Source organism: Sceloporus occidentalis, unplaced genomic scaffold, assembly GCF_023333645.1.
Source record: "Sceloporus occidentalis isolate IW3139 unplaced genomic scaffold, rSceOcc1.0.p SCAF_13, whole genome shotgun sequence".
NCBI lineage: Eukaryota > Metazoa > Chordata > Lepidosauria > Squamata > Phrynosomatidae > Sceloporus > Sceloporus occidentalis.
Window position 1 is genome coordinate 4,537,143 of NW_028316993.1, and position 22,137 is coordinate 4,559,279.

The 22,137-nt window shown below is 46.5% G+C and overlaps 1 protein-coding gene across 1 annotated transcript; it reads right to left on the reverse strand.

Annotated features, from left to right (window-relative positions):
* SAMD4B (sterile alpha motif domain containing 4B) lies at positions 1-21,496 on the reverse strand. The gene is made up of 13 exons (XM_089479362.1): positions 21,370-21,496; positions 12,296-12,726; positions 10,306-10,788; positions 9,284-9,526; positions 8,837-8,946; positions 7,539-7,625; positions 6,266-6,578; positions 5,182-5,267; positions 4,959-5,077; positions 3,579-3,777; positions 2,824-2,947; positions 1,556-1,639; positions 1-1,294 (listed from the first exon to the last, which is right to left on the reverse strand). The coding sequence occupies exons 2-13, from the start codon at positions 12,489-12,491 to the stop codon at positions 1,266-1,268; spliced, it is 2,073 nt and encodes a 690-aa protein (XP_089335488.1). The 5' UTR covers positions 12,492-12,726; positions 21,370-21,496; the 3' UTR covers positions 1-1,265.
* Positions 21,497-22,137: the final 641 nt, after the last annotated feature.

Here is a 22,137-nt window from a genome sequence, read left to right on the forward strand (position 1 = left end):
CACCTTTGCTAAAGAACTGTAGAAAATTCATGACTCAGCTTTCAAGATTCACCACAGAACTGCTTATCTTATGCCAGTCTTCTGCAAACCTCCCCCCCAATCTTGCCATTACTGGGGTGAACAGAAAAGAATCTTGCATCTATACAAGGAATCCTAAACCAGCTCAACTGAGAACATTTGCTCCTGAACCCCAAACTGCTGACGGATCCCTAAAAACACTCACTTGAACTGCTTCAACAAAACTACACGGAAAACTCTCCCGACTCAAAAGGCAGCAACCTAAGGAGTTAAAAAGTCACATCCTCACTACTAGGGGTTGGCTGCTAGGGTCCACATCTTGCTCCCCACCCTACCACCCATCAGCTTCTCCTCTCCAGGCCTTCTGAGGGGCTTTCCACAAGCAACGCTTCAGAGAATAAGAAATGAAGCCGAGTCGACACCTGCTAATGTAGGCCACCCACTACACCCCCCCCTCCTGTTTAATCTGCCCCTTGCCAACTGCTTTTGGTAGGAGGAAATATTAGAGGCACTTCTTTTAAACATTGTCAGTTACCTGTATCCCCCCTGCTCCCCACTTCTCCTAAAATACCAGGGAAAGACAGCTAGCAGTTGAGTAAGCCTCAAACCAAACTAGTTTTTGCATGCTCCCCTTTAACTAGGCAGTGATGGCACCTTTGCCAACAATGCCAAGTCTTTCCCTCCCATGTGAATGCCTGGCCTTCTGCTCATCGCCTTGGCTCCCCCTTCCTTCCTTCCTTCCTTCCTCACAAAAAAAATAAAAGGAGGAATGGAAGAGGTGGGTCGGGGCACAGAAGGCTGGGGAAAAGTGAGGAAAGAGAAAGAAAGGGGAGGGGAAAAAAAAACCTTGAAGAGGAAAGGGAATAATTACATGGCCCAAATTCAGCCTTCTCCTGCCCTCGGCAAGTTAAACGTCTGGGAGAAAAATCTGCCAACTCCCATGTACATCAAAATATTAAACCAATAGCTGAAGTTACAATAACAATAATAATAATAATAAAAAGTAGAAAAATATTAGAACACAATAAGATGGTAAGATTGTAGTGACAAGCTTTTTGTCCCCTGTTCCCTCCGTCTGCTAGGGAATGCTGAAGGTGGTTTTGGGGAGGGGTAGCAGGGGGACAAGTGGTTCACCCACCCCCACAGCGACAAGTCCTGAGGGGGAAAGGGGAAACAAGAGGAGGAGGAGGAAAAAAATAAACAGCCACCCTAAAGCTTCTTGGGAACATGAGCAGATCCAGCTTCTTTCAAATGGTGGAAGTTTTGTCGGTGCCATCTGCAGAAAGAGAGAGAGAGCAAGAGAAGGTGAGATGGAACAAAGCAGGTGGACTAAAAAAGGAAGGCTAGAATTTGATAGGGAGGGGTGGCTAATTGTGATTTTCTACAATACCCAGAGGCTTTAGTGTCCTACAGGCTCTTGACCCTGCCATGATGGGTTTGTGTGTGTCTATTTTTGGATCACTTTGCAAGGAATGTAATGATGTGCAACACTTTTTAAGACCTGTGGGTGTGGTCAAACTTAAGCCAGGTTCCTTACCGCCCAGCGCATGCTCTGTCATGCTGAGGCACAGGGACTCCAGCGTGGGGTTGATCTCCAGATCTGTCCCAGGGAGCTGGCAATCTAAAGGTGAGAGGGAAAGGTCACAGGAAAGTCCACTGTATGCAGTCCTTACTCAATCCATTCCATAATCTCTGCTGTATCTGAGAAAGTGCTAGGAAGACTGAAAGGACTCCTCCTCTGTGAGGCTCAGGGGCATCCCTAGTTCCAGTAAGGCCCTATCCTAGCCTTTCTCAGAATGGTGCACTGCAGCGATGTTTTAGGATGACGCTGTGTGTGCACGTGTGTGCCGGGGGGGGGGGAGTAGGGCAAGAAGGCTGCCATTTTCTGCTCATAGGTACTCTGGAGCTCCCCTCCTAAAGAGGTTAGACTGGTGCCCTCCTTGCTATCCAGTTGGTAATGAAAACCATTTTTCTTTAGCAGGCGCTGAGGACTGATTACCCAGGAGGAAAGGGAAAAGGCAGGATATTAAAATCATCACCACCATATGATGGTCTGCTATCTATAATCTACCTATCATCTATTGCTGTTGCTGTGCTCAAATCTTTTTCCAACATATGGAGAACCTAAGGTGAACCTATCATGGGTTTTTCTTGGCAAGATCTGTTTAGAGGAGGTTTGCCTTTGCCATTCTCTAAGGCTAGAGCATGTGACTTGCCCAAGGCCACCCAGTGGTTTTTATCGCTGGACTGGGAATTGAACCCTGGTCTCCAGAGTTGTAGTCTAATGTTCAAACCATTATCCCAGGCTGGTTCCCATAATCCAATGATAGTGAACCTTTTACAGACCGAGTGCCCAAACTGCAACCCAGACCCCGTTTATTTATTGAAAAGTGCCACATCCCTCTGGTTTTCTAGTAAGAAACTCTGGTGCACTCTGTGCTATGGCAACAGCATGTGTGCCCACAGAGTGGGCCCAGAATACCACCTCTGGCATGCGTGCCATAGGTTCGCCATAATCTATCAGACAACATAAATGATCAAATCTCTCTCCTTACACAAATGCACATGCACAATAACTATGCTTACAAACTTGTGGCTTTAATATCACTCTGTCAGGACATCTGAAGTAATGGACTGATATCCACGGAAGCTCAAGCTAAAATAAATTAGTCAGTCTTAAAGGTGCCATCAGATACACTCTCCTGCTCCATTTTCCTTTTTGTGCTCTAACAGACTAACAAGGCTATTTCTTTGAAAACATATACACAGATACAGTTAATAATATGAAGATGTTGGCTTGCTTACCCTGTGGGAACATGAGGATGGCCTGAGGGGATGTGTGGACGGGTAGTGAATGGGTCCGCTGGACAGAACTGCGGCTCTGACCAGGCATGCTGTTGCTGCCTCCAGGATTGGCAAACCACAGGTTCTTAGGGAAAAGAGATGAATAATTTAAATAGGAGACAAACAGGAAAGCCAAAACATCCTCTGAAGGCCCTCCGGGTTTTTTGCATTGGGAGCACACAACAGAAGGGAAGACTTCAGTAATGCGCTGCCTGTCCTTCCAGAAATGGACATGCACTGTCACTTTGCAGTGATACCATGAAGAGGGTTGTTTTAAGGTCTCTAACTTTCTAGGGAAAACATATATGCCTGGTAACCACAACCTGAGAAGCCACTTAAGTCAACATGACACCAGAAGCACCAAGAAGGAATGCATAGCAACTCTTTACCTAGAACAGTTTGATGATAGCAAACACATTTCACCCTACTCTATCCTGACAACTCATTGCAGGTTGCCATATTCCTTTCTCCAAAGGCTCACTTATTCTGCTTTTACTCATCTTCACTCCAACTCAAGCCTCCATAATGTTGCCTTACCCTCTGATACCCCTAAAATGTCTGATCTCTATTGAACCCCCAGTTCCACCTTACCTGACCAACACTCCACAGCTTCCCCTCTCTAAACTGTAAAATCACTATGAAAATTGTATGACACCTCTGAATGTTCAGCTTGAAACTCCCAATATTTTACAAAAGTTCAACATGGGCTTTCTTACTTGCCGTCCTTGGTTCCCCAGGTTTGGGCTGGCGAGCGCATGCCGAGGGGAGACCCCTGCAATCCCCGCAGGACTCAGGATCCCCAGGCGACTTGGAGGGATGGCACGGGGGGGCATCTGGAACTGCCGCTGTCCTCTGCGTGCCACCCCTACCCCCACAGATCCAGCTATGGGGAGAGAGTTGGAACCAAAGGCCCATCTAGAAAAGTACCGGGAGAGGAGGAAAAAGAGATCCATTTGTAAACTATACTTGTGAGATACTGATAGTCTTGCTTGCTGCTGCTATTCTCCTCCTCCTCCTCCCCCCCCCAAAAAAATTGGGAAACAAAGTGGCATACAAATTAAAAGAACAATGCAATTAAAAGCATACAAAAGTGAGCATTAAAGCAGAATTAAACTAGTACGATATTAAAACACAAGAAAAGGACAGGCCCAACGCCATTGGGCCTGAAGAGGAAGAGCCCTCCCCTCCCTCCTTCCAATTGTCATCTTCTGGCCTTAGAGGGAGTGAAAGAACAGACCCAACACCATCGGGCCTGGCCTAGATTAAGAAAAAGAGCCCTCCCTCCGGTCCATCTGCCTTGGTCCAGGCCTCAGAGGGAGAGAAGAATGCTGGACCTGACCCCCCCGCCACCATCCCCTTCTCCTTTTGTGTTGTGTCTTTTTAGATTGTAAGCCTGAGGGCAGGGAACCGTCTATTATCCCCTCTGTTGTAAGCTGCCCGGATTCCCAGTGATTGGGCAGCATATAAATAAATCCTATTATTATTATTATTATTATTATTATTATTATTAAGCATTTTGTGCTGAAAATTCTGCCACCTAAACTAGGTTGTCCATTTATTTGATGCTGTTATGTGCCTTGAAGTCAACTCCATTTATGGTAACTCTCATTCGGTTTTATTGGCAAGATTTCCTCCCCAACGGTTTGCCTTTCTCTTAGTCTGAGAGAATGTGATCTGCCTAGGACATCCGATGAGTTTTTGTGGCTGTGTGGGTATTTTAATTCTGGTCTTCAGTTTTTAATAGGTTGTATCAACCAATAAATGTCTCTTTGAAACTGTTCAGAAACTTAAAATGTACATACTTCACCACCCACAAAGAGATGTTTTGTAGGATCCAGACTGAAGTGATATGTTTCTCTTCAGGATAAAAATTAAACAAATGAAAAAAGCCATTTGTGTGGTTAATCAATAATGTTCCAGTTCTGTTGTGAGTTTTAACTGATGACTTCTGAGAGAGCTCTGAGAGTATTTGGGTTTGATTCCCTTCAGCAAGTATTCTTTAGCTTTCACTTAAATGGCAGGTAGACACACACACACACACACACGCAATGTCACCAAACCTCTGAGCTTAAAACTCTTTGCTCCCAGAGACTCACCCTTTCTGTGGGCGGTAGCCTTGCATGTCTAGTACAGCCTTCCTTGGAAAGGTCCGGAGTAACTTCAGCACCTGCTGCTTCCAAGACAAGAGCCTCTTCTTCTGTGTCTCTGTGAATGCCTGGAGAGACAGGACACAAGACATTGGTAGCCATGATAGTAGAGGAAAGAATCCTCTGCATTCTCAGAGCATTAACCCTTTGGCAAATTCAAACTCACACCCACCTCATGCATCAGGCACTTTTCTATCAGCTGCAGATAACTAGTGATGTTCTCCTCATCTGGCCGTGAGACCAGCAACTGCGTACACACTGCAGGAAAAGTAATAGGGAAGATGGTTATGCAATTGTGCCTAGAGTGAGTGGGAGAAATCAGAGCCCTTAAGATGTTTTAAGAACATGGCATTCCCTTGAAGAATGGATTATTCCTACTCCACGAAGCAGATCTTACTCTGCCACAGGGGTGTGTGCAACTGCAGAGAGAATGGGGGGGGGGGGCATCTTTTATCCCAGTTCCCCACCCCCAGGGCCAAATCAACAGGTTTAAGTGTGTGATAGCACTTTTGACCTACTTAGGGGTCTTAAGCGGTTCTGAGGACAAAATTATCATGCTTGGTGGCAGTTTTGAGCTAGTTTTAGTGATTTGGGGGTACACATTTTAAATTGCTGGGGGCTGTGGAAACTGCAAAATGGGGCCCTGTGGGCTGCATTTTCCCCACCCCTGTTCTACAACTTCCTCCCTTCCATAATGGGCATTGGGTCCATCTGTAACCTTTCAGTGAGAGCTCTTACATACAGAGGGAGAAGAAAGAGACCTAAATTGCCCTCATCTAATGAATGTCCTGATCACCTCCACAGCCTGGCCAAGCAGTTCCAGGGCAGCAGCAGAAGTAGCAACAAGCTCCAGCTACTGGGTGCGCATTTTCCAGGCTTCTCACTCTGGGGAGTGTGCCAATCCTACACTTCTGCCTTGTGAATGTACAAAGAGGATTGGCCACCATGGTCATTATGTTGGAGTCAGTGAGGTATAGTGATTTCAGTGCTACATTAGGACTCTGGGTGAAAAGAGTTGAAATCCTCTCTCAGCCATGGAAACCCACTTTGAGAAGTCACCTTCTCTCTGCCTCAGAGGCAGGCAATGGCAAACCCCCTCTGGAGAAAGCTTGCCAAGACAACTCCATGAGTCAGAGTCAACTTGTAGGCATATCACAACAAGATATAAAGAAGGGGATTGCTATTGTTGAAAGAAGATGTCCCATGGACAACAAAACCAGGCTGTTTCCGGCATGAGCTCAACCCCAAGGCCTCACCTTTGCCCATCACCCGGGTGAATTGCCCTGGGATGTCTCCTTCGGCAATTGGTGCTGCCCCTGACTCTCCATCACAAGGGGAGCCTGTTGCAGGTGGGAAGGTGTCTGGGGTCGGTTCCTTGTCCTCAGGACCACTGCTGCTTTTCTCCAGGCCCAGAGGAGTAGCTCCGCGCTGCTGCTGTTCAGCTGCCAGTTGCTGGCTCTCCTTCGATGCTGCCATGGCCTGCAGGGCGTGGAAGGCTTTGATGGGGGTGATGATGATTTGCTGCAGCTCCTGGAGAGCATTCCACAAATTACCACCTTCCAGGATGTCCTGCCAAAAAAAGAAGAATGCAAAGGTTGGGGGAGAAGAAAGAGAGACACAGAATATGCTTGAATGTGGGTGTCATGTGATAGCCCCTTTCTGGATGTGGGATTGGGATTCTGCGTGCATGCAAAATAGTACTCCACCATCAGCTATGTCCTTCTGGCACCTTTCCTCTTTTGGCAATTTCCTGCTAGGCTACAGTTCAGATAATTTGTATTTTCGATAATTCCCTAAGCCAGGCAAACACAAGAGAGCCTCCACTGGAGACCATACAGGCTGAATTAACAACCCAAGAATTCTCTTCTGCCTCTTAAAACCCAACTCCAAAAGGTTTTAAGAGCAACTGGTGAGGTGGAAAATGGAACCTTGCACTCAAGTTCAAGATGATAAATTAATGGAGAGCCTGGGACAGTAATATTAATATTTTTTTATTTATATACCTCCTTTCCAAAGGATCAATGCAGTTACCTAATTTACCTAAGCAATTACATAAAATACCTAAACAACACTTAACATATGCAAACTAAAATTCCATTCCTCATCCCTTAACTAAAATACAGCCATCAAATTCCAATTTAAATTAATTAAATATTTAAAATAGATAAACCTAAAAAAAGCAAGTTATAATTTAAATTTTAAAATAGGTAGGCATAGGAGGGACATTTGGGGTGAATAGGGATGAACTACATCAATGTAGAATTAATCCAAGTGGTGGATTCCACAGGGTGTATAGGAGGGGGTACTTTCTTTATCAGAACTATGTAAAACTGGCTGTTGCTGAAGTTACAACTGCTTTTTGAATCAAATTTTGCAGCTAACAGTTGGAGCTAACAGAGGCCAGGGGGTCACATGTGGCTCGTGGGCTGCCCTTTATCCATCCCTCTTCTAAACAAAGAGTTCCAGGGTCTAGGTTTAGCCTTTCAGCAGCAATGCCTCTACAAAAGCTCCTTTACAGGGTTCTCTTACCTTCTCCAGAGACTTTAGGACACTTTGCCTTTCCCGCAGCTTCTGGATACTGAGGGCAATTTTGTGCCTTGCTCCTTTGGTCACATTCTAAAGAGAAGAAGTGGACGGGGTAGAGAAAGAGAGGTGACAAATACTCCTGTGAGGTATCAGCTTCCCACTCATTTACAGACAACCACTTCCTCCAAGAATACAAGGCATGCAAAGATATTGCCTCTGTTACAGAACAGCCACACTTGCTCATGACACCTCTGACAGAGAGAGCCAATTAGTGCCCTGGAACCAATCTTCTGAACTGGGACCCTTCAAGGGCTACATGGATTGCCAAAAAAATTAGAAAACCAAAATTGTTGGGGGGAAAAATAGGGGCTTGCTGATGTTAAACAGCATGAAGGGTGAGGGCTTCACCTATTTAAAAGATGAACTGCAGACACGGTTCACTTTTTTTTCTGACCAGGAAATGGATAGTCTAAGGAGTATGGTGAGACCAAGAGTTGGGGGGGGGGCACACTTTCCCCATACTGGTGTGCAACCATGACTGAGCTCTGTCATACAAAGGCATGTACATCCTCAGTTTTCCTTTTTGATAGGGTAGATCTGGGGAGGACATGGCAGTTTCAAAATCCAGATAGCTCAGGTCCAGACTATCAGAAAGCCCATATCTCCCCATATAAGCCTGCTCAAGTCTAACGATCTTAAGGGGATGACTTTCTGTCTACCTTCCAACCTCTCAGACTTGGCTGGTGAGGGCCCTCTCAGTGGCTGCTCCTAAGCTTTGGAACTCCCTGACAAAGAAGGTTCAGTCTGTCCACTCTCTGCAGCCTTTTCATTGGGAGGCAAAGACCTTCTTATTTAAACAGGCTTTCAGAAGCCTTGGCTGACCAGGTTAAAGTGATTCACATTTGGGTGTGCCATGTGTTAATAGGTAGCATGTATTTTTAGTGTCTTAATGGTTAATGTCTTAAAAGTAATGATTTATTTGGATGTGTGGTTTAATGCTTTTTTGTACTCTATATTGCTTTAGAGGTTTTGTTTTAATGTATATTGCAAGCCGCTTTGAGTCCCATTCAGGAAGAAGTTAAATACAAATAAATAAATAAATAAATGAAGGCACGCATGACAAAAGAAAAAACAAAACAAAAAACAGAGTCCCTGCTATGAGTCGTTTCACAACATCAAAAGTCAGCAGCACAACATCAATACTAGGCATACTGCAATGGCCTGCCCCAGCCGAGTCTTCAGTTTGCAAAGGAGGACAATTAAAACTGGAGCTCCTTGCTGCAGGGAGGACTCCTGAGTACCTGAGATTCCAGATGCTGCTCTGTGAGTGTCATCATCTCTTCGTAGGTCATTTGGGAAAAAAGAGCTGCATATTTGTGGAGGCGAAGGCTCTTCAGCCAGGAGGGTACATCTGTAAGGAGAGGTCAGGAGGTTCAGACATCTTTTACGATAAGCAAGGCTCATAATTTGCATCTTTTTGGATCCTATTACATTCCATTCCACTCCTACAACTTCATAAACATACTTCATATCCCAAGGCCTGGACATTCCGAGACAGGCAAGAGAAGTGAAATGTTTCAAAAATCCAAATTAAGTCAAAACACAGCTGAACACAATCTTGAGGCCACCCCAAGCCAGGCAGGTGGCACTTGATTCAGTAGCTACCATTCACTGTCTGTACCAATATCTAAATACAACATGGGAAGCAGCCTCCCTTTCCAGCCGCTCTCGTTTAACCCCTGCAATACCTTTCATGCCACTTCCGTCCTCCTGAAAGGTGTTGCGACTGCCAGACTGTTCCTCTGTCTGCTCGCTGCCTGAAGAGGCCACGCTGCTCTGGGGAGAGAGGGGCGCATGCTCTCCGCCGGAGATGAAAGTTGGCCGGACACCCATTTCGTCCACGCTCATCCACTCGCCGGGGACCTGCTGGCTGGTGGGGATGAGGGACATGGAGCGCTTCAGAGGGCTGGGGTGGATTTGGCAGGGGAATGCTGCAACCAGAGAGAGAGAGAGAGAGGGTTAGGATCTGCTGAGGACAACTTGAGGCTCATGTCATGAAATAATCAACAGGATGGATCCCATTCTTCACAAAGAAAATTTCTACCTGACAAGATAAGACTCCAGGGTAAGAGAATGTATTATAAATTGATTAGTTATATTTTAGAAACTTACTATAAAGACTAGACCATGAGTTTGTCCCACTCAGGACAACAAAAAGGATTTCTGAGCAAGAAAACATTACCTGTGAGCCTAGTTAGCATGTGCAGAACATATTCACTCCACAGACACAAATCATGCCTCCACACACCCACCCACCAGCACCCAAGACTGTTAAATGGCTGTGAAAAGAGAGGTGGAGGGACACTGAAGATTGCCTCTTTCCCCCTGCAGTCCATTATAGGGGCAAGAGGTACATCATTCCTCTGCCTCTTTCTCTGGCAAACTGCAGGGGGATGAGACACACTGCCTGGTCACCTGTCACCCCCTATTTCAATTCAGCAGCAATCCCACATGGCTTGGCAGCTGCCTGAAAATGGATGCTTTCAGACTGGGTGCAAGAGGCTAGTGTATAGCCATTTGTGTACAGCACCTGGTTTCCTACAAGCAAGCCATGCTTCAGAAAGTGTCATTAATAGAGCAAAATCCACCAGAATTTTTTTTCCTTTACAAGGAGGGATTTCTCCTTGTAAAGCTCGCATCCAATCTTCCTTGAGCTTCCTAAGGAATTGGGCTGTGAACAATGCCAACTCAACAGCCCAACCTAACACACCTGTGTTTGTGCTGCTCCCAATGCTGTTGATAGCCGACGGCACGGAGCCAGAAGGGTGGAAGGACATGTGACCATTTTCCCGCGGTGGCTTCTCCTGCCAGCCATGTCCCAGGTCTACCAGGCCTGTGTCCACTGGCCCTTGCCACTCGTCGGAGCCTTGGCGCGAGTGATAGGCTGTGTCAGGTCGTCCCCTTCCTTGGCTGGAGTAGCTGCTGGAAAGGTGTTCTTCAAGGTGGTTGAGCCAGAGGGCCAGGGAGTTGCGGTCGTCCAGCGTAGTTGCTGGGTGGATGAGGGCATAAGAGAGGAGCTGCCTGCTCTCCTCTATGAAGCCGTTGCTCTCGATGGAGTAAGCCAGCACCTTCTGCAAGAGCTTCATGTACTCTGACTTTGCATCTGTGTTGCCAGGCTGGAGAAGAGGCAGGTGGGATAAGAGTAGGGAAACCACCTTTTCTTTTGACTCTTGATGCCACTGACTGATGACAGCTGTCAGAAGGAGTGAAGGAGAGGAATAGAGAGAATGGGGTCAGAGAGGTGTCTAGTATCCTTGAAGGCCAAACAAGAATTTAAAGGTGATTCATAAGGACTCTCTACACTGAAGCTGGTCCCTCACACTAAGTCATCCTTCACAGTTTGGGAAGTGTTTACATGGTGCTAATCCTATACATGGCAACAGCAGACAAAAGAACCAGTGGCATCTTAAAGATAAACACGTTTATTTATTTTTCTATAGTGCTACACTTTAAGATGCAATAGGACAATCTGGCACTGTTTATTACACCTGATATTTCACAGAGTAATACCAGCAACTAAAGAAGAGACTGATCCCTGACTCAAGCTTACAAACCAACAAAGCTTCAGCCTAGCTTTGTTTGACCACTGCCTTTATCATTGGACTGGCATTAGTAGTTCTTTTTGGGCAAATAAGAGCAGTAAACTGCAAGGCCTTTAAAGTCAGACCAAAAAGGCATTTCATATGTTCAAACCTCCACACAGCTCTCTTGTCTTTAAGAGAGCTGGTTCTGAAAATCCCCATCAGATCCATATTTGTTTGCCCCATCCTCTGACTTCTGGGCTTTGCTCTAGTTAGAGAGCTAAAAGAGGTTGCATTTTTTCTTGTTTCAGGAAAAATGGAGAAACAAGGAGCTGTCAGCCCTAAAAGTAGGGATGGCAGCTTGACAGAGGGGGCTGTGAGGAGAACAGAGGTTAACTGAATGGTATGGAGTTCACACAGATTAGTGAGATCCGATTGAACTTGTGAGGACACTTGGGCCTTATTAGTGGCTAACTGAGAGGAGACAGATGCCACATAGTAATCACTGTCAATGTATATGCTTTATATACTCTTGGACCAACATCCTGAAATAAACAAGAGTATGTCCACCTTATGACTATGTATGTCTTTTTCTTTAGGTCGTTGCAGCTCTTGGTATTCTCTTCCACCCTTTGTAATGACCAAAGCCCTCATGCCGGACTCACAACTTTGCTGCAATACCCTCCCTGAACGGCCATCCCATGGCTGGTGGATAGTGTGGGGATGAGAGAAGCATTTGCTATGCCCCATAGCAGATGCAGACCAATGACATGATCTGCTGAGACCCAACAGATTTCCATGGAAGATGTCATGTCTATGTCTGGTTATAGGGCCACAGCAGATGTTTTTTTCAGTCCTCTCTCCTGTTCACCACCAGCCATGGAATGGTTGTTTGTGAGATTATTGTGGCAGACACTCGAGTCCTGGAGTCCTTTTTCTTTTGTATGGGGATGAATAAGGACTGCTACTACCTTCCTGCCCTGTTTGTGGATTTTTTTGGAGGCATGTAAGTGGCCAGTTAGAAAGGGACTGTTGGACTAGAGAAAATTTTAATCTGATCCTGCAAGAATTTCTGACAGAGACCCAGTAATCATTGCCATATGAACAGAATTTTGGCATCTAATTTCCCAGGCATGAGAATGTTAGCCTTAGACTCCAGGAAGCTAAATGTTGGCTTACCTGCATTGTTGGCCTCAGCTTCCAAAACATGGATTTCGGTGCAGTCTGCCAGTGAGTGCTCCAGGCACAGCTGCAGAAAGCGGGCTTGGGTGCGAGAGATGCGTTTGAGGAGGGAGAGCAGAGCCACTGTCTGCTCGCATTCATTCCAGCCTTTGAACCAGCCAGTGAGGATGCCCACCTGGTCCCGGAACATCATGGTTAGCAACAATTTGCCCACCGTGAGGGTCAAGGGAGGCACAGGGGGAGAAAATCCCCTCACATGTTTTCAACTTCAAGTCTTGGGGTTCACCACAAGAGCACAAATCAAAATGCTGATTTCCCTGCTAGTAGACACACAGGATGGCATGGAAAAGCAGGCGTCGTTGATGCAAAGAGCTGGATTTCTGTGGGTTTCTTGCAATTCCTCCTCTTTATCAGGCAGCTTCAGACCCCTTGTAAGAGACAATGAAAGTCAAGGATAAGAATCTTAACATCCCATCCCTCTGCACCCCAAAAAATGTACACTAGGAACATAGTACATAAGGCTTTAATGTCATGGTTCTAGCCCATGGAATCGTAGGATCTGCAGTTTATTGAGGCACTAAAGCAATATGAAAGAGAAGACTAAATAACTCACATAACTACAAATCCCAGAATTCCATGGCATTAAGCCATGGCAGTTAAAGCAGTGTCAAACTGCATTTATTGTGCAGTCTAGATGCAGTGCTGAAAAAATCTAGTATTTACAATGCAGTAACAAGGGATTATTCGAAGCCAGAAACTTAGAATCAAAGACTCTTAGAGCTGGAGTGGACAACAAGGGTCATGTACATACGATATTGTTTAATGTTTTATTGTATTGCATAAGGTTTGATAGCCTACTGTGAATACTACAAAATACAGACATTTCCCCCTCTAATAAAGAGTACTGTCTGAAAAGCATCTAAGCAATTTAGAATCACAGAATCCTAGAGTTGGAAGAGAACCCAAGGGCCATCAAATCCAACCTCCACTCATGCAAGGATACATAACTAAAGCGGTCTTGAAAGATGCCCATCCAACCTCTACTTAAAGAATGTCAAAGATGGAGGGTCCATCACCCTCTATTTCACTCTGTAACAGCTCTTGCAGTCAAGAAGTTATTCCTAATGTTTAGGAAGAATCTCTTTTCTTCCAGTTTGAATCCACTGGTTCATGTTCCAGCTGCTGAAGCAACAGAAAATAAGTTGGCTCCAAACATTTAAAGATGGCACCTCTGTATCTTCTCTCCTCCAAGCTAAACATACCCAGCTCCTGAAGTCATTACTCATAAGGTTTGGTAGGCCACAGAAGAGGTCAGATGGAAGTTAAAGTGGATGGATCTCGATATCTGGAGGACAAATAACAAAATAAATCCAGACTTTTTATTTCTTCATCCAGTCAGGATGTGACTGGAAAGTTGAGAATGAGGGTACTGATCAACTTAGCCAATTCTCTCCAACCCACCGCTGCAACTGAAAGAATCAATAAGGAAAATATTGCTTCCAGGAGGGTATCTCTACCACTACAGCCCTCTGCATAGTATCATAGCCACTGGATCTTTGATGAAGGAGGAAAAAAGCATCCTTTAAAGCTATGTTTCTATTAAAGCTCTTGTACACACACACAGAGAGAATACACATCTGTGTTTTTTTTTTAACTGAGGAAACGGCTGTCTGGGTCCCTCTGTCCTCTGGACACTATAATTAGGGCTAAACTGAAGCAAACATATTCCTCAAAGAAAACAGACAGAAGAAGTCTGCAGGAGAAACCAGGCAGCTGCCCTTAATTATATCTTCAAATGCAGGAGACAACATACGAAAGGCCATCCATGCTGCTAGCATGGGTGAGGGACACACTGCTCTGAAAGCAAAGATGAGAAGCACAAGGAACAACTGTTGGGAGCAAAGAGAAAGAAAGCAAAGCTGAAGACTGGAAAGTAAGATCTGAAGACATTGCTCTACCAATACATTTGCCCTACTCAAGCAGGGCTAGACAAGCACAGCTATGAAACCTGCCAAGTTTTAAAAGATGACAGCAAAACCTGACATTCGGACATTTTCATCGATGTGCCATAAAAGAACCTAAAACTTTGAGACTAGGAATTAGAAGTTTGCCCCAGGGATGGAAAAAAGTTCCAATGACATAAACAAGCCAGAGCTAGAAGCCTGAACATCATATATCATTCCAGTGAGTCAAGTACACAGCAGAAATGTCCTCCTCAAAGAAGCAGAGGTGGCACTGCCAGTCATCTTCCTTTCTTCAGCCCAAAGGCGTGAAGTTAAAACAGTCTGCTCCACTCACAAGTAATTTCGCTGGAGCAGAGGGATGCAGAAGACGGAGCCTATGGATCTGCCTCACCTCACCATCCAGAAACATCCATGACTGTTTCAGTGGAGAATCAAAACCTGGAAAATGTGGCTGCCAAGTGTCACAAACTGGACATGTAAAGCACACAAGCAAGCGGATGTTCCAGTTCACCTCCAGATACCCTCATTCAGAAAGACGCTTGAGGAACCACAAGTGACTCCATAAAGCTACTCTGAACACTAAGGACTACTGACACTGGAGTCCCAGTTCCAGAAGCGGGTGGAGCGTATGTGTCTATGTACCTTCAAGTTGCCTGTCAACCTATGGTGACTCTATCAATTTCACAGGGTTTTCTTAGGCAAGGAATCTTCAGACTTTGCAAGTTCCTTCCTCTGAAATAGGTCCTACAGCACCTGGTATTGGTTGGTGGTCTCCCATCCAAGTACTAACCAATGTTGCCCCTGCTAAGGCAGGTGGAGGTCACCCGTCAAACAGAAGATCTAGGAATGTGCATACTCAAGCTTCTAGCCTGTCAAAACTGTGTCTCTGTGTCAAAACATTTTTGATAAGGGTAGGTCTGTGGAAGACAAGATAGTTGGGCTCAGAATGGAAATTCTCCAGACCCTTTACTATGCATGTGCTTCACTGAAATTGACATAAAGGAATGAGTCAGGTGTAAGAGAAAACAAAACAAGACTCTATAAAGTAAAAGAAAAACAAGGTCCCCTGAACTGTTTGTCCATGTGAACATTACAGGAATGAGGAATGTCTACCCTGCCCCTTCCCGGGGGGAATGTGTACATGTAGTGTAAGAAGCAGAGAAGGCCCTGGAATATTCCACCAGCATCAACTCAAGTTCACAGAGGTTGGTACTCTCTGGAGAAAAATATCAGCTGTTTAGCCTTAGTCTTAAAATCAAACCTTGGGAACCTGCAACATCAAAAATCCAATTTCTATCCTTCCTAGACAGCTTGGCCAATAGCGAGGTATAATGGGAGCAGTAATTCAACTTCAAGAGGGCAAATGTTTTTTCATTGTTGAACAAAATCTATGTGGACAGTACAGGAAACCAAGCAGGGCCACCAGGATGATCCCTAACACTGCTTACGTTCCTTAAAAACAGTGAAGCCAAGGAATACAACTTGCCATGAAGAGACGATTTGCCAAAGTTGCTTGAGGAAACTCTATCAGAGATGCAGCTTGAGTGGCCTTACCCTGTTAGCAGATAATCTCTGTACAAGCCCAGCCCAAATCACACACCAGCTAGTTCTCTCTATGGCACCACATGCAAGCAAACAGCCTCAGCCCTGAGTCTTGTAGAGGAAGTGCAACTGAACAGGCAGCTCAGATGACCAAACTACCTGCTAATCTTGGCCTATCACACTTGCCATCATTCACATAACAGATGCAAAGTGGCTGATGGGATGACAGACTGAGGATCAGCTCCAGCTTCCTCATGCGCTCATCCCAATTCCCCCTACACTGCAGAATTTAGTGAATTTTAAATCTCAGCTGGGTTGTGTGATTTATTTCTCCAGAGCAGTAGGGTCATCATGCAGGCTAAAAGATACACACCTTTAAAACAAAGGGTTAGAGTAGTTTGCCACAGAGAGTTTTGAATGAGACCAATTTGCCCCAATTTAAGGGTAAAAACAGAAAGAATGCATGTCACTAACACTCAAGAGCCACATGCCATCTTTTAACATAACACCACAATTTAAACAGGTCATGTTTTTCACCTATATAATAAGCTACTGGCATGCTCTTGCTTCACTCCAACCATCTTTGACACTGATTATGAGTTTGCATTATTAGTGATATGGAGAATTACTGTAACATAGATGCCTTCTTCCAAGTTTCTTAATCTCCATCAGGTTTCTGATCCCAGTTTCTACACAGGCAGAAGAATGAAGGAATCTCACAATCCTGTTATCTCTGTCCTGTCAAATCTAATTATAGGGTATTAACTACAAGATAGGTAGTCTGAAGGGGGGGGGGCAAATAAGAGAGGACCATAAGGTTCAATCTACAAAGAAGGCAAGAAGCTCCCACAATGTGACTGCCAGCATACATCCCAATCTATGCTCTGCAGAAATAGTTTGTACAGTTACTTCCAAACTGTGGACCAGGTTCCTCCAAGGGATTGTCATTCTTAGACAAAATGGCTTTATGTATAAAATGTGTAAAAGCAAGAATACAGCATGCTTCCAACTTTAAATGTTGTCTATAAACCAGTGCCTTAGTTATCAGGGGTGACAATGGTTTGGTTATTTTGAAAGAAAAGGGATAAGAGAACAGAGAGAACCCAGCTGAGTTAAAACAAGAGCTATGAAAGGAAGAGAAGCAAAGATGGGACTTCTTTAGTACTACGAAGAGCATTACAATGCATAAGCAGCCATGGAAGTTATCCAAGAGGGAAAGTATCTCTAGTTCTGTGATGTAAAGAGACAAATAATTCTCTCTTTTTGCTATCTGAAGAATTACAGTCCAGGTCAAAACCGAAGTCTCCTTTTCCCAAATCTCCATTTGTCTATGACTGTTGAAGGCTGTGAAGCCCACAGGTCTTGGAACCAAGAGGGCATCTCTAGTGGAGCAAAGAGAAAAGCTGATTGATATGGATCACCAGGGAATAATCTGAAGATGCAATTTATTCAGACAGCTTGGTCATAAGATCTGTTCTATTCCCTCTTGAAGACTCCCTTCCAAACTCACAAGAACATTCTGACTAGAGAAGAAGCACCTTCCAAACAGGATCCTTGGACGGAAGGCAGAGGTATCTTAATGAAACAGAATTTGGTCTAGAAAGGAGTGGAGACAAAAACTTGGAGGTTATCTCAAGCTCTTTAAACCTGTGACTCTGGCAGAAGACAAGGGAAGCTGTTTGTGGCGATGGGGAAGTTAAGCGACCATGGAAAGTTCCTTAAGTAAGATTGAGGTAAAGAGCCAGAGAAAAGTCCCTGGATAACTGAGTTAATAGTTAATGCCCCAAACAGAGGACTAGGAAAGGGAGCCTTGATTTAGAGTCATTTATTTTTAACCAGCTGCAGTATATGTGTGAATGGAGGAAAGATGACAGCTAAGAGCAGGAAGCCTTGGGGCTTAAGGGACCAGGAGAAAACTGAAGGAGAAAAGAGTTACCTCCAAAGGGAGGTGTTGATTTCCAGCCAAAGGTGTCCACAATGATGCAAGTGATGGGAGGGGAGAGGAAGAAACATTCGTCTAGGGTTAGGATATAAAGGGATACTCAAGCCTCAGGCCAGAAAGAAGTGGATGGAGTTATTCATGGTCTAGTTTCAGAGGAATAAAAACTACAAACCTAATTTTAAATAGGTTTCAAAATAGGAGATGAGGGCAGCAATGCAAAGGACAGAGAGTGCATCTGATCGGACGCTCCTTTAGCCATCACTTCCCTGCTCCAGGAGCCCAGAAAGATGGGCCTGAACCTAACCCCCCCCCCTGTCCATCCTCCCCAGTGTGTCTCTCTGGGCCTTCAAGTCAGGTGCCGACTTATGGAGTCAACATGAACGGAGCTGACTCCATTATGGAGTTGACACATGAAATGCAGAGTGTTTTCTTAGGCAAGGGATTTTCAGAGGTGGTTTTGCCCAGGCCCTCCTCTGAAATACAGCCTACAGCTATATTCACTGACTGTCTCCCACCCAAGTACTATCCAGGACTGGCCCTGCTTATCTTCCAAGACCAGACAGGATCTGGTGACTTCATCTGTTCCTTGTTGTTGTTCCTCCACTTCAATCCATGGGGAGAGGTGGATAATAAATAAACCCTATTACTATTATATATGGTATTTAGACCAGGAGGATCCTCTCCATTGCCAGTAGCTTATAGGTCGATGCAGACTGCCTGTGAATATGGAGGGATAGGAATCTGCAGCCTAAGACGCAGGCTTAGCTAGACCACTCCAAACCAGAGACTGGACCAAACCTGCCTACTCTGAAGAGGGCCAAGAGCAGCTTTCTTCCTGGCAGTGTGTCTGGATAGATCAGCCGCTGGGGAAGGCAAGTGGGAGATGCTGCTGGGCTCACATCCGGACTCTGGGCTTCCAGTGGCCTCTGATGCAGTGGGCTGCTATGCCTGAAAGCTTATCCCAAACAGAAGCTGTTAATCTTTCAGGTGTCACAAGACGTTCCCTTGTTTTTGCTGCAACAGACTGACAAGGCTGCCCTCCTCTGCCTGGAAATTTCCAGAGGCAACCGGCAGATCAGAGCTTTAGGAGAAGGCTGGCCTGCCTGGGCCTTTGGTCTGGTCCAGCAGGGCTGGGTCTTCTAAAAGGAAACAGCCAGAGAAAGGATTTTATGGGCTGGCTGAGATGGCAGGAAAATGGCAGAGGCTGCCACAATACGGATGCACATCACGTCTCTCAACCATCCGCCTCTGGACTTGGGAGCAGAGCTGAACCAAAAGACAGGAAATCGCTCTGTAACCCAGTTAGACAGATCCCTGATCTCTCTAGGCCTATGCTGTCCATTCTTCTTTGGAGATTTTAAAAGAGAGGCTGGGCTGCTTTGGTTCTGTAGTTCCTGCATGGCAGAATGGGGCTGGACTGGATGGCCCCCGGAGTCTCTTCCATCTCTTCTGATTCTTTCCAACTAGCCCTACAGGGCTGACTGAGCCTGGGACCTTCAGCAAAGGCATATGGGTAGCCGCCTTACTGTATTCCAAACCCATGGGTCCATCTAGACCAGTGCTGCCAGGTGCCAGCAAAGGGCTTAATGGGGCTTCAGGTGGGAGCCTTTACTAGTATCCCTACCTGGCCATACCACTGACACGAACTCAGGACTGTCTGCAGATAAACATGGGCTGATGCCTTAGACCCACGAGTCCAGCTAGACCGGTGCTGCCAATGGCTTACCAGTGCTCAGGTGGCCCTATCTGGCTTTACCTCTGACTAAATCCAGGCCTTCTGCATAGAGGTATGGGCAGCTGCCTTGTCCATCTGGACTTAGATTGCCCACACCGACTGGTTTGCCAGGGCTTCAGAAGACAGAGGCAGCCTTTACTATGACTTGGCTACTAGCCTTACCTGGCAATACTCCCTCTCTCCTGGCCAGGGCTTCAGGTGGGACTCTTTGACCACCAGCCTTACCTGGCCATACCATGAACTCAGGACCATCTGCAGATAAACATGGGCTGATGCCTTTACATGTTTTGGCCCAGGAGTCCAGCTAGACCGGTGCTGCCAATGGCTTCCCAGTGCTTTACCTCTGACTAAACCCAGGGCCTTCTGCATATAGCCTTACCTGGCAATACTCCCTCTCTCCTGGCCAGGGCTTCAGGTGGGACTCTTTGACCACCAGCCTTACCTGGCCATACCATGAACTCAGGACCATCTGCAGATAAACATGGACTGATGCCTTTACATGTTTTGGTCCAGGAGTCCAGCTAGACCAGTGCTACCAATGGCTTCCCAGTGCTTTACCTCTGACTAAACCCAGGGCCTTCTGCATATAGCCTTACCTGGCAATACTCCCTCTCTCCTGGCCAGGGCTTCAGGTGGGAGTCTTTGACCACCAGCCTTACCTGGCCATACCATGAACTCAGGACCATCTGCAGATAAACATAGGCTGATGCCTTTACATGTTTTGGTCCAGGAGTCCAGCTAGACCAGTGCTACCAATGGCTTCCCAGTGCTTTACCTCTGACTAAACCCAGGGCCTTCTGCATATAGCCTTACCTGGCAATACTCCATCTCTCCTGGCCAGGGCTTCAGGTGGGACTCTTTGACCACCAGCCCTACCTGGCCATACCATGAACTCAGGACCATCTGCAGATAAACATGGGCTGATGCCTTTACATGTTTTGGTCCTGGAGTCCAGCTAGACCAGTGCTACCAATGGCTTCCCAGTGCTTTACCTCTGACTAAACCCAGGGCCTTCTGCATATAGCCTTACCTGGCAATACTCCCTCTCTCCTGGCCAGGGCTTCAGGTGGGACTCTTTAACCACCAGCCCTACCTGGCCATACCATGAACTCAGGACCGTCTGGAGATAAACATGGGCTGATGCCTTTACATGTTTTGGTCCAGGAGTCCAGCTAGACCGGTGCTGCCAATGGCTTCCCAGTGCTTTACCTCTGACCCTTTGACCACCAGCCCTACCTGGCCATAGTGAGGCTGAACTGGAGACCTTCTGCAGAGGAATGGGGGCAGCTGGGCCCAGCGAGGCCCTTACCCTCCAACTGGCAGGGGGCTCTTTGCCACCAGCCCTATCTGTCAATGCTCTCTTCCCTCCAGAGAGTTGTGGGGCCACAGGAAAGACTGCAAAGCCCAGGTTTCCCTAGCACTGAGCCAGGCCAGTGGGTTGTTTTTGGCCATGTCTTTTGGGCCTCACCACTGCCACGGCTCAGTGCTATGGAACTCTGGGATTTCTCTGAGGCGTTCAATCACAGCTGTCCCTGGAAGAGAGCTGCGGTGCCACAGGACAAAACTACAACTCCCAGGATTCCACAGCAGTTAAAGCGACGTGGTAGTGGGTCATTCCTGCAGTGTGGGCTGCAGGAAAGGGGCCTTTCCCTCCTGGAGACCCCCAATTCCTAGCCAGGCCCCAAAACCTGAGGAAGGGGCTCTGACTGCGGGGGAGGAGGAAGGGAGCGAGGGGCGTGTCCTCCTTAAGCCCCTCCCCTTGTGGGCGGGACCTGCGCCCCTTCTCCTCCTGAGGGCCCACCGAAGAGGGGGAAAGGCGGAGGCGGCGTCTCGGTTCCCCTCGGGGCCGCTTTCCCTTCCTTCCCTCCCGCCTGGAGGCCTCACTCACCGGACCCTCCAGCTCAGCTCCGGCCGAAGGAGAGAGCGGCGCACACACATACATAGGACCCCCTTCTCACATAGACTCCTCAGGGCGGCGCGGTGACGTCACAACGCACGCCAACGTCACTACGCAAGCACGCACTCCGCGCTGGGCCCGCCCACTTGCTCCCTTCTCGTTGGCTGCGTCGCACTCCTCCCTCTTTCTCCCATTGGCTAACGAGAGATGGACATCTCAACTTGGCCAATGAGAGGGTTCCTAGGGAAACGCCTCCCAATAGCAAACCCCTTTTTCTTAAAGTGCCGCCTCCAACGTCTCTCTGCGCTTTTTCCCCCCACCTCCTGTTTCCCGACCGACCAATGAGAGGGCGGCAAAAGGGGGCGGGCCGAGTGAAGTCATCGCCCCGAGCGGCCAATGAACGTCGTGGAGAGAGGGGGCGTGGCTTGGTTCTTCTCCTCAGAGTCGACCCTCAGGGGCTTGCTTTTTTCCCGCCCAAAGCGCCTCTAATTCGTTAAGTTTTAATTAGTGACGAATCTCCTCAAAAAGTCCTAATTTATACTGTTTTACATATATATATATATATATATATATATGACATGGTTTTGAAGTAAATAAGCAGAGACATACTTTATGGACCTTATAAACAAACAAAGTTATTTTTACCTCAGGTTTCGCTTCTAATCCCACAATAAATGGGTACGTCTACATCTAGTAGTTCCCAAACTGTGCCCTTTAAGAGCTTTTGAACTTCAGCTCCCAGAAGCCTCAGCCATGTCT

Bases quoted from the DNA above. Each gene is read 5' to 3' on its own strand.
- SAMD4B (XM_089479362.1), bottom strand. From the start codon at position 12,491: ATGATGTTCCGGGACCAGGTGGGCATCCTCACTGGCTGGTTCAAAGGC. The intron at 5,268-6,265 runs GTGAGGCCTTGG...CTTTTCCTGCAG, and splicing joins CACCCGGGTGATGGGCAAAG to TGTGTACGCAGTTGCTGGTC. The intron at 2,948-3,578 runs GTAAGAAAGCCC...CTTTTCCCTAAG, and splicing joins TGGGGAACCAAGGACGGCAA to AACCTGTGGTTTGCCAATCC.